A 12179-nucleotide genomic window follows, 5' to 3' on the forward strand; every position below is an offset into this window, starting at 1 on the left:
GACAGAGGAACCTGGCGGGCTACAGTCCATGAGTTCACAAAGAGTCAGACACAACTGAGCAACTAAGCACAGTGCATGTATTTATCATGTTTGGGCCAGTGCTCAACATATACTATTTAATAAAGAGCAGTTATTGAGAACCAGAGAAGTCTGTTTTAGGGTCAAACCCACTCCAGTACTCTTGCCTGGAAAATCCCATGGACAGAGGAGCCTGGTAGGCTACAGTCCATGGGGTCGCTAAGAGTCGGACACGACTGAGCAACTTCACTTTCACTTTTCACTTTCATGCATTGGAGAAGGAAATGGCAACCCACTCCAGTATTCTTGCCTGGAGAATCCCAGGGACAGAGGAGTCTGTTGGGCTGCCATCTATGGGGTCGCACAGAGTCAGACACTACTGAAGCGACTTAGCAGCAGCAACAGCAGGTACCTAAGAGGTAGGCAGAGTGTTGAAAGCAGGCATGTAAGAATCAAGATACAGCTTGATGGACATGTTCTAGGATAGAGAAACTCAGGTTGGTAGGTCAGGAATACAGAAAGGCAGACCAGGCAGTGAAGGGGTTGGGAACTCAGGCGGACAGACAGCAAATGGGGCAGCAAGAGGGCAATGACTAATTTTGAGAAAAACATCCACCTTGGCAAGTAAGTCACCAGAGACAAGCTTGCTGTGTTATAAGGGATCAGTGTCTAAGTCTGACCAGCCTATGACCTAAAAATAAAAATAAACGAATTGATCCCATGTCTTACTTGGATAGAATATGACAGAACTGATATGCCCATTGCTAGAGGAAAGACAAATGTTCAAGTTTCGCTTCCTGTCAAGGATAGAGAAATCACTCCTATGTCTGCTACAGACTTCGTGTATCTATTATTTGAGATAATTAGGCACCCAAGCTGCGAGCTACCCAGAAGCTGTCCTCCTAAAAGAGATCTTGCTGACCCACACCAGTGCTGTGGAGAAACCCAAGCTGTGGGTGGGGCCATCTTGTTAAAAGAAAATTGAGAGTGAGTTTTTCAGTCATGTAGCAGCCTTGACTACCCAACACTTGACCAAGTTGTTCTTTAGGCCTGGGGTTTTTATTGCCTTAGGAAACCCAGGACAAAGAGGATTTCTTATCACAGTGAATTAATTACCCGACTCCTTTTTCAGGTATTGTGTTCATGGTTTCTGTTGAGAGTACATTATAAATGCTTTTCTACTAGCATCTACTTTAAAATGAGCAAAACATGCCAGTAGATTATGGATAAGTTTCAGGTAGAATCTACTTTTCATTTATGTTTCATGTAGGTCGAATTAAAATAAATGCCAGAGAAGCACACATCCTGAAATATACTGCAGTCTCTCTGAAAAAGCAAAGTCAAAGACCATTCAAAAGCTCTAAAGAACACCTTCATTCTGACTGTAAAACAAGTTTCCCTTTCTAGTCTACCCCCACTGACATCATGCAGCAATCCCCAGCGTGAGGCCCTGAACCTGCTTCTCGCTGAGAAGCAGCCTTGACCCTCTTTGGATATTTGAGTATAGGTGTGCATGCTATGTTGCTTCAGTGGTGTCTGGCTCTTTGCAACCCTCTGGACTGTAGCCCGCTGGGCTCCTCTGTCCGTGGGATTCTCCAGGCAAGAATGCTAGAGTGGGTTGCCTGCCCTCCTCCAAGGGACCTTCCCCACCCAGGGATCGAACCCGCATCTCTTACGTCTCCTGCGTTGGCAGGCAGGTTCTTTACCACTAGTGCCACCTGGGAAGCCCTTTAGACGGATCTAATTACTGTAGTTTTTATATAGACCACTCTAGAAACACACAACCCAAGGCTCAGATGGAGCTCTTAGGTGGAGGTAGAAGGGGAAGGGGAGCAGGCAAAGCTTATGGTTACGTACCATGGCCTCATCATAATCACCCACCTATAACTTCACTCATATAGTGAAAGAACTCGGGCCTCTGTCATCTTTAATATTCCAACCATTAATATGTGGTCCTGCCTCTAAATCAGTGGGATATTTTAAAAGTAATAAGATACATGGAGTGGAAAGTAAGGATGTTTATCTAACTTTGCATAACTTTGCATATAAACCTAAACTCTTGAGTTGGCAGTCATGATAAGAATGGGGGAAAGGCACTGGTTATAGCTTTTCTGAATGAGATATCAGTGGAGATCTTTTGACACTGTGCTCTCTGACAGTAGGAAACTTTTGGAATTCTGAGGTTTAAGGGGAAAGCAGAAGTCACACTGATGGTTTAGAATATAAATGAGTAAGGCCTTAAATATAGGATTAAAATGAGACTACTCTGAGTTTGCTTTGCTTTAAAAAAAAAGGTAAAATTTTCTGTACAAATGTATATATTCCCCTCCCCCACAATCCCCACATAGCCTGTATATACATATTTCTGAAATAATCAAATATGAGGAATCCATAAAAGGAAAGCATGAGCAAAAGTAACTATAGGTCACAGTCAAACTAAATTCTCATGATTCATTAAAAAGCAATTAAAATACCCCATCAGAGCTAAACCATTGGGGTGGCAATTTGTGCGTCTTCACGTCACCAGTGAACTGCTTGGAGCTTTGCCCTGCAGGCATCATTTCTAGTGGGAATTACGCAGGAAGAAAGAAGCACAGACAGGACTGAGACTCTTGATTCCATCGTTTGGCGAGATTCTTAGGAAAGTGTTACCTGATGATGGAGTGATTTTTTTTCCTGGGACCTAGACTATGGCACAAGGTTCTGGCAGAACAGACCTCCTTGAGCACACTTTGTACATGCATGATGCGCCATCTAGTGGTTAAGTGAGCCTAACCTTAATGAAAAGGAAAATGGTCTTTTCTGGTCCCTGGAGTCTCCAAACTCCCCACCACTTGATTAGAGCAACAGGAGGTTTGATGCTGTAGGCTATTTGGGGGGAAGGAAAAAAATCTGTTTTCTCAGAAGCCATACCTTGAATTTATATTAGGTGGTGGCGCAGGGTGTCGGGGTGGGGCGGGTAGAAATACTGATATTATAGTAACTATGCAACCCAGAGGTTGCAAATTGGCAGTGTTTGGCCCACAGAGTACCTTTTTCTGTTTTAGTTGATGGAGATATAATGTTCACAATGTACTACATAGATCTTCAATATATAACTTGATACATTTTTACATTTGTAAAAATTTGCCTGTAAATAATCTTCATAATTACCACCTGCATCAAGATCAAGAATGTTTCCAGCATCCCAGCCACCTCCCTCCTTTCCCTCCATCAGCCCTCCCTCAGATATAACCGCTCTTCAGAACCCTGTCACCGTAGATTTGTAATGACATCATTAAATAGACACTCCTAACCTAACCCTAACCTCCGGGAAAGGGCAAAATCCTATAATCACCATTTTAATAGTTTGCCCCAAAAGGGACAGTTTTCTCATGAGAAACATTCCGTGGCTAAACAGAGGCTCTGTTTCCTGGGTTTACTGTTTTTCAGAATCCAGGTGGCATAATATCTAGTCCCAATTCCTCATATATTGTTTTTCTTCCCCAGCTTCTCACTGAGAGATATATCCATTTGGTGCACTGATTGTATTTTCCCAAGTATCTCTGCAGGCAGCCAAGTCAATTTTCAAAGAAATCCATTACTTCTGAGCAGAATCTCAGAGATGCCACTGACTGTCATGGCAAAGCCTATGAATTCTGATGCAGCATTTCCAAAATTAATGTGGATATCATGTCACCAGCGACTGCATGACACCCTATTCATAATAAGCCAAACAAACTGTAATGGTGAGAAAGGCTCTCAAACCCATAATTCAGCAAAGGCTAATTTATAATGCATAGCATCACACAGTCATTGTTGCCATTTCTACAAGACCTCTTTTTGTTCAAATGAAACTAAATTCCCTCTGAAGGTCAACATGTTTAATATGTCAAGAAGCAGAGCTGGTTCTGAAATAAAACTATTGTGATTATTCCAGAGCTGTCTCGTGCATATCTATTTATTTGATTACTGGACTAACACACGGCCTATCAGCCAGCAGGTCCAGTGAGCAAATTACTTCCCAGTATTTTGCAAGGTGCTGGAGATAGAAAAAAATGAGACGTAGGAGTCCTGTCTCACTGTCCAGGAGTTGAACTCTGTTTAGACCAGTTGTCCTGGGGCCCGCAACCTGGTGTATAAAGAGATGGCTGCCTCTTGGGAATTCAGGCATTATCCTAACTTATTCCTTTTTACAAAAAACTTGTGTTTTTTCCCCTAATTATTTGTCATGGATTTGGAAAAGTGAAGAATGTAAAGAAGAAAATACAGGGTTTCCTGGTGGCTCAGTGGTAAGGAATCCACCTGCCAATGTAGGAGATGTGGGTTCAATCTCTGATCCAGGAAGATCCCACAGGCCGAAGAGCTACTAAGCCCGTGCGCCACAATTACTGAGCCTGTGCTCTAGAGCTCAGGAACGGCAATTCCTGAGCCCACGTGCAGCAGCTACTGAAGCCGGCACTCAATCACGCCCAGGCTCTGCAGCAAGAGGAGCCCTCACGCTGCAACTAGGGAGTAGCCCTCGCTTGCGTCACTAGAGAAAAACCCGAGCAGCAACAAAGAAAGGCCCAGCACAGCCAAAACTAAATAAATAAATAAATAAATTTTTAAAGAAAATGCAAAATTCCCCAGTCCACCAAAGAAAGTCCAACATGGCTTTGATTAATATCTTCCAATGAATTATAATTCTCTTCATTTTCTCTGTGTGTATACGCAAATATATATTTATCTTATGGAGTTGGCATATTATGATTTTTATCTATCAAAAGAAAGTCTTGAAACATATTTACCACTTTGAGTGACTTAATAATTTCTAGAATTTCTTTATAATTTTTAACCACTCCGTTATTGGAAATTTTCATTGTTTGCTGTTATAGTTATAGAAATTTAATGCCTATTATTTTGATGCCTATTATTTCTACCACACTTTATAGCTGGAACCTCCAGAACAGGGTTAAATAATAATGGTGATGCTGACTGTTCCTGATTACAAAGTCAATAACTCTGGTATTATGACCACTGCTGAGCTGAATTGAATAAAAATAATATTAAGTACTTTGAGTTCCAGTTTTTAAACATCAGCAATGGGGAATTGAACATTGCCAAATGTCTTTTAGTGCAGTTGAAATAATTAGGTTTGTACCGATTTGGCCTATGGATGTGTGATAATTTTATTAATAGATTTCCTAATGTTGGTTCTCTTCCACCAGAATGAATACTACTATTATATCATAGAGCAATCTACTCTTAGTGAATTGTCAAATTAAATTCCATACTCTCAATTTTAGGATTTTAACATTCACGTGTGTTGAGCATTGTTCTTGAGAGGTAACTAGCGTGGCAGGATGAGAGTCACACTCTGTCTCATTCTGGTCTGTGAATGCAGGTTACCTGAACTGGACATAGACCTGTTTTTCTAGTATTCATTCTCCTTTTTTTCTTTATCTCTTAACTCAATTAGTTTTTCCTTTTATGAATTTACTAAGTACTTAACTTTTTTCAAAGCACTCATCACACTCTTATAGTAAAATGTTCTGTATATGTGCCTTCTGTTCTTGCATGAGTGGTCTTGCATTCAAGAGTTTTCCATCCTTCTCCCTTAGTGAACAAGTGCTGTCCACCTAACCTCTCCTGTAGGGTCCTGGCAAAGCACTGCAGTGACAGTTGGTGGAAATACACTTAGATGAGTTTTGTTAACCCACTGAGATCTCCAAACCAGCCCAGCACTCAGCTAAGGAGGAAGGCAAGGAAGTGGAATAATTCCAAAATCTTGTGACTGCTGAGCTTCTCTGTGGCAGCACTACGAATCCGGAAGGCAAAAATCACCTTCCGATGGCTTAGGATGAGTGTGACGCACTGAGACCAGCCATCCTGTATCCTTTATCTGCCCCACGTGGCTGATGCATCCTTGTCCTGATGGTGGATAACAGAGAGAAACACTTACTTCAAATACTTCTGCCTGCCTTAAGTATATACTCTTAAAACTAAGTATACTCGGTATATTCTAATAATTAAAAAAAAATCCTTCCAACTCTCATCTCAAAACATCACTTCCATATAATACCTTTCAGTTGCCAGTTCTTCACCAGGAAAAGGCTTACAAAATATGGACCCAGCCCAAAATTAGGGCTCTCCTTTGAGGCTATAAACCACTTGAGGACAGGGGTTAGGTCTTATGTATATGCCAACTCTCACTATGCTAGGCATATAGTTTAAATTTCACTGGTGTTTCTGAAATTAATTGCTCTTTTTCTCTTGCAATGTAATGTTACTAAATGATGTTCCTCACACTTACTTAAAGACCCAAAACAACAAGGACAGTACAGGCCTTTTAACAGGTAATGAGAAATGGAATCAATCAAAAACTGTGATGAAAATTAATGGAAGAAATGAAAACCAAAGTGAAGGGGAACCTAAGTACACTATTCAAGCTAGAATCCCAAGGGATGTGATGCCAATGGTGGGATAATCCAGGTGATGACTCTTAGGTGAAACACTTAGCTTTCAGACCATCCTTGCAAGGGAGCAGCCAGTGGGTATCACTGGCTTTATGCTTCTTTGCAGTAACTAGAGTTCCTTTGAAGGCAGTGAAAAGTTGTGTTCAATGATTACTTTCTCCTTTTCCTTAGGGTGTTAAATACCACATTATTTGAAAGTTGGGAGATTGTTGGACCTTACCCTTCCTGGTGGGTTTTTAACCTACTGCTGTTGGTAATACAAGGCTTGAACTGCTTCTGGTCTTACTTGATCGTAAAAATAGCTTGCAAAGCTATTTCAAAAGGCAAGGTAAGATAACACTCACCCTTTCTAATATGTCACAGAAAATTATGGTTTGGGGTTCTTCTGAATCACCAAGAACATTATTTATTATTTAGAATTTCATCAAAACTGCTTTTTCTCCTTCAAAGTTTAGCATAACCTCTTGGAAACATAATACAAATTTTCATTTTCTCTTAGTGATTTTTTTACATGTAGTATTGCTTTGCTGAGTGATCTGCATTGCTTTGCTGAATGATCTGTGTTCATAATTTTAGATTCATGGAGATATATTATTTACTGTGTTCCTGCTCTCCTTTTCTCTATCTCCTTTGGTCCTTCTCTGATTATACTTATATTAAACAGAAATTTAATAACTCTTTTATAAGAAGTGTTACTTGATGCATTCTGACCATTTATAACTTGCCAGTAAATATTTAGTTAAATCTCTTTGGTTAAAAATGGGGCTCAAGATAAAGCATCCTGGGCCTCAACCCCTCTGTGTAGAGCAGTGAGTTTTCTGGAACATTCTCTGCAACATTTTCTTACTTTCATTGTTTGTTCTCTTCCTTCTGCCCACCTGGAAGTCTGGGAAGTGGAACCCCTTACATGTAAGTTTCTCATCCCTCTCTCTCTCGCCATCCTGGCTTCCACGTTAGTCTTTTGGAGCAACACTCTGGTGCTTTTGTTCTCTGGTGCATATTGTTCTATCTAATCTGTTGACACTGCCTAGAGGCTCTAACCAAGGTGTGGCTCCCACCAGCTGTGAGGGATGCTAGGGATGCTCAGTTAGTGCCCTTTTGTGTGAGCCTGCATTCTGCTAAATTTTGTATGATCCAATAGAGAAAGAAGTGGATTTCTTTCACTGGTGTTCAACATTGGTTGAAAAAGAGAAATAGACCAAAGTGAAGTAGCAGAAGCAGAACTAAGTTGAGGAGAGGATCAGCATGGTCCAAGCAGGGAGGTCTGAGCAGCAGCTCTTTGCCAAGACTGCCCTGGGCTGCAGGACAGCACCTGACCACTTTGTCCTCCATAAGCACCTGTCACGAGGGCTCGGGGCATCGAGTCACGTAGTATGAAGCCTATACTTGGCATTGTCTCCTATGCAAATCCAAAATAATTAGAGCAATGAGTTGTTTAGAAGCAAAAGTTTACCTTTTTCTCTATGACCTCCTACTCTAAAATGAGCGTGTATTTCTACTAACAAACAAAAACAACAACAACAACAAAATCTCTCCTGTCCTCATTTGCATACAAATTGCACAATACTGGCATTATGGTAACGGTGACTGAAAATGCAAGGGGGCCATAGATTAGATAATTTGTGTCCTTACTGCACTGCTATTTCTACCAGGTATATTGTCTTCTCTCCAGCTTACTCCTTCAACTTTCCAAGGAGGCAGTCAATTTTCCAGATCTCAGGCTTCAAAATATCTTAACTGGCATTGCTGCTTACCTAAGACAGTAAAATTCATCATAGCCATGGGTCATAGGCTTTATATTCCTGTGCGTTATTTTAAGATACTCTAAATTGTTCCTTTCTTTGAAGGTAACTTAAGTATAGTTTTTTTTTCCAAATGCAATTAAAAATAATCTTACTAAGCATGCAAATGTAAATTAATCACTCTTTGAAACTGGAGTTTTCTTTCCCATTAGCAGCTTAATTTACGACTAATGGATTGCTAAATGTAGTGGAGCTTTTATTCTAATGCTGTCTTTGTGAGCCATCTTTTATTTTTAAGTTAAAGTATCCTTATAATCTAGTCCTTTTGGTGTTTCAGTATCTAAATCTTCTTGGAGATGGTCCTTGTGAGCTAAGTCTCATCTCAAGGGCCATTAGAGTGAGATCCATTTTTACATATTTACTCAATCATCTCTGCTTAGGCTGGAGCAGCAGTCCTCAGTTCTCACCTTCTCCCATCCCCACCCCACCTGATAGAGGTGATATTGTCCTGCAGGAATGGGGCTTCTCAGGTTGGGAGAGCAGTGGAGTCCAGGGTTCTCCAGTTGGAGGGTAGCAGTGACACAGAGAGAATGAGATGTGGGAAATCCCTCAGTTCATTCTGAAATGCTTCCCAGGAGACTCTGCCAGCTTTTCAATCCACCTCTTAGAGAATCAAAAGGGACTAGATTGGGAAACATTCTGTGAAGCCAAACAAGCCACCAGGTCCCTATTGCCACCCCCCTTAGAAAAGAAGTTCATGCCACTCAGTTACCCAGGGATGTTAAGGCCTGTTGGGATAAATGTTCACTATGTTTGTAGGCATAAAGTAGGAGGTATGAACTATTTTAATTTAAAAGCAGTAGTGTATTTCCTTAATTTCTTCCTACATTACCTCCTTATGAGACCATATGGTTTTTTTCATTATTTATGGAAATGTATAGACTTATATCCTGATGCCAAGTCATCCTCATGACTTGATGAGTCTGAATGGAGGATGGAAGAACTCTGGAATGATGGGAGTCAATTCATGATGATCCAGTCACTAGATTTTTCTTGGGAAATATTTTAAACTATTCCTTACCCAGCAAGTACCCCAAATGCCTCCTGCTGCCATTAGTTGTTATGTTGTATATAAAACAAAATTTCTACTTAATTCTAGCAGACAGAAAGACAAATTAAATCATACAAGAATACATTTAAAAGCCAAATAAGAATGATGTTTTAATGATCAGAGCTAGTAAATATCTCCATTAGTGTAATTAATTGAGAGCTGACTCTAAAGCATTCTCAAAGAGAATGTGATCATCAAAGAATAAATAGTTCCATTTGTACCGAATTCCTATAGTGCCATTCTAGTAGTATGGTATGCTACTTTGCAGTAAGAGTGGGGTTCATGGTCTAGTACGCTCTGAATATCTAAAGGTAACTTAAGGAAGTCAGCAAGGCTAACCCCCTGTGATGCCTAAGTCCACCTACATTCCTTGATCACTGACTTTGCTCTATCTCCAATGAAGAGGAACTTATTACTCTGGCAATGCTCCTATCCTGTTTGATTTTTTTAATACTTAGATGTTTTCCTTTATGTATGACTGCATGTACTTCTGAGCATGCTATACCTTTTATGATTTCTTCAGAGCCGGTTGCACTCACCTTCTTGTGTTCCACAGGTGTCCAAGGATGATCGAAGTGATATTGAGTCTAGCTCAGATGAGGAGGACTCAGAACCTCCAGGAAAGAACCCCCATACTGCGACCACCACCAATGGGACCAGTGGTACCAACGGGTATCTCCTCACTGGCGCTTGTGCCATGGATGATTAATTCCTCAAAACCACAAGTCCCAAACAAAGTGAACTGTTTGTTCCTGGAAGTATTTAATAAATTGCAAATGCAGTTCCTTTCATAATCTCTCAGCACCAGAAACAAAAATTAGGATTATCAAAGCATTTTGAATAGTGCACTGCCATATGTCCTGTCTGTGAATGAAGAAGAATTACCATTCTATATATGTAGGCATGCTTTATGTAATTGACACAAGGGAACGGTATTTGCATTTGTACTGTCTTAGAATATTATTTATTTTCTTTTTGTATTTGTTTGTAAATCTGTGGACAAAAGAGGGTTTCCTCACTCTTTTTACTCTCTGGGTTCATGACAATGAGGGAGATGCTCCGTTTGCTTCTACCCCTTTCTTGCTGTGACCTAGTCTACTAGGAGCATCAGCTTAATTGGTCACTTAGAGCAAGCAAAACCCAGTGCAAGATTCTCGTGCAACTCCAAATAGGTTTGCTCTCTTTGTGTCACAATGCCCGTTCTGAAATGGCCTATTCAGTCTCAAGTGACCTTTCTCCCAGTGTAAAGTTGAAACAGGATGAGTTCAGTTTTGTAATTATCATTTTTCATGGTCAGTTGGTGGTGGTGGTGGTGGTTTAGTCGTGAAGTCGTGCCCGACTCTTGCGACCCCATGGACTGTAGCCTGCCAGACTCTTCTGTCCATGGGATTCTCCAGGCAAGAACACTGGAGTGGGTTGCAATCAAACCCAGGTCTCCTGCACTGCAGGTAGAGTCTTTACCAACTAAGCTACTAGGGAAACCCTTCATGGTCAATTAGCTGTTCCAAATAGAGTGTGGTTATTGGAGGACTTAAAATTGTTTTGTATGTATTAAATTACTTTGGAATAGACTTCCTCTCTTGCACACACAGCCAAAGTTTCTTCAGTGAGAATGGTAGCTAGTTGGGGATTAACTTTTTAGGTTACAGAGACTTTTTTTTTCTTTATTCTCCATTATGGGGTCAGTGCTCCAGCTCTGAAGGAAAACTTAAGTTCATGGTTACAAACAAAGAAATCAGTCTTCCAACTGGGAATTTGTCCCATGATCTGAGAGTAATACAAAGAGAGTAGCAGATTTCAACCAGGTTTTACCACAACCCCTTTAATTAGTGCAGTCTTCCGCTATGGTATGAAATAAAGAAGCTAAGTATATTTGGGGACAAAAAAGGGGACTTCCAAGAGTTGCCAAAAGTCACCTCTAGTGCAAAGCACATTACTGCAACCAGCTTTCAAGAAAGCACCCTCTCTAGTATTTGATCTTGTTTTGTTTTTTTTTTCTGGGCAAAATAAAGCCAGTGAGAATAAGACCATTTTACCCTTTGTCTTTTCTCCTTAAACATAACCCTAACATAACAGAATTTCCTGTTACTAGAAACTGAGCAGTGTTAGACTGTAGGTCCTTTTGTCTGCTTCTTTGAAGGACTTGTTCATTTTCCAGGAATTTTTGTTCAAATGGAGCTATTTCCAGGAAAAAAGCAACAAAAATTCTACTCAGTAAATGAGAAAGACTACTGAAAAAATAAGTTTCTGTAGTCTCCTACAGGGCAGTGTTATTTATGTATAGATAAGAAAACCATACACATAAACCAAAGATTTTATCTCTTTTCTTCCAGCTTTTAGTAAAAGGGAATAAAAAGTTATTATACTTATTTCATAAATCAGGAAGACTATCTCCTGAAACAAAGAGTCCAAAACCACAAAGTGATATCAATGTGCAGGTCAGGACTAGTGAAAAGGACAGCAAAGTACTAAAAAGCGCATGTCCTGCCCAAAGCCACTCACATTCAGGTCAATTTTTTTTTTTTTAATTGAAGTAAAACTTTGTGCCCACAATGTGCACCATGATTGTTAATAGTTAAAAGAATGCTCCCAAACAAAACCTCACCCCGTAATGTTAAATCTCTTCCCACCTATTTATAAAATAATGTGTCTTTGGTATGGTCCATAGTAATGATTGAAGGGCCTTAGAAATATGTCTGCTTTTTTGTTGACGAAATGGTATGATTAACTCTTCTTGGAAAACCTTATTATTTTATTTCACAGAACAAGGGTATGTCTAGGAGAGTAATTTATGGATGGTCAAGTTGTAAGACCAATCATTAAATATGAAAAGTACTTGTCATCTGAACATCTGCTAAAATGCAGATATAT

The 12179-nt window shown here is 40.1% G+C and overlaps 1 protein-coding gene across 3 annotated transcripts in view; it reads left to right on the forward strand.

The window, feature by feature from the left end:
- Nucleotides 1-11630, forward strand: part of CERS6 (ceramide synthase 6) — a 354269-nt gene extending 342639 nt beyond the window's left edge. Inside the window, exons 9-11 of one of the 3 annotated variants that reach the window (XM_070357931.1) lie at nt 6627-6783; nt 7341-7364; nt 9865-11630. In XM_070357931.1, the coding sequence (XP_070214032.1) occupies nt 6627-6783; nt 7341-7364; nt 9865-10017 (334 nt within the window). In that variant the 3' untranslated portion in view covers nt 10018-11630. The remainder of the gene's footprint in view (nt 1-6626; nt 6784-7340; nt 7365-9864) is intronic. The other 2 variants (XM_070357941.1, XM_070357951.1) reach the window with 2 other exon arrangements.
- The last annotated feature ends 549 nt before the right edge of the window (nt 11631-12179 follow it).

The sequence above is a fragment of the Bos mutus genome, chromosome 2 (genome assembly GCF_027580195.1).
Source record: "Bos mutus isolate GX-2022 chromosome 2, NWIPB_WYAK_1.1, whole genome shotgun sequence".
NCBI lineage: Eukaryota > Metazoa > Chordata > Mammalia > Artiodactyla > Bovidae > Bos > Bos mutus.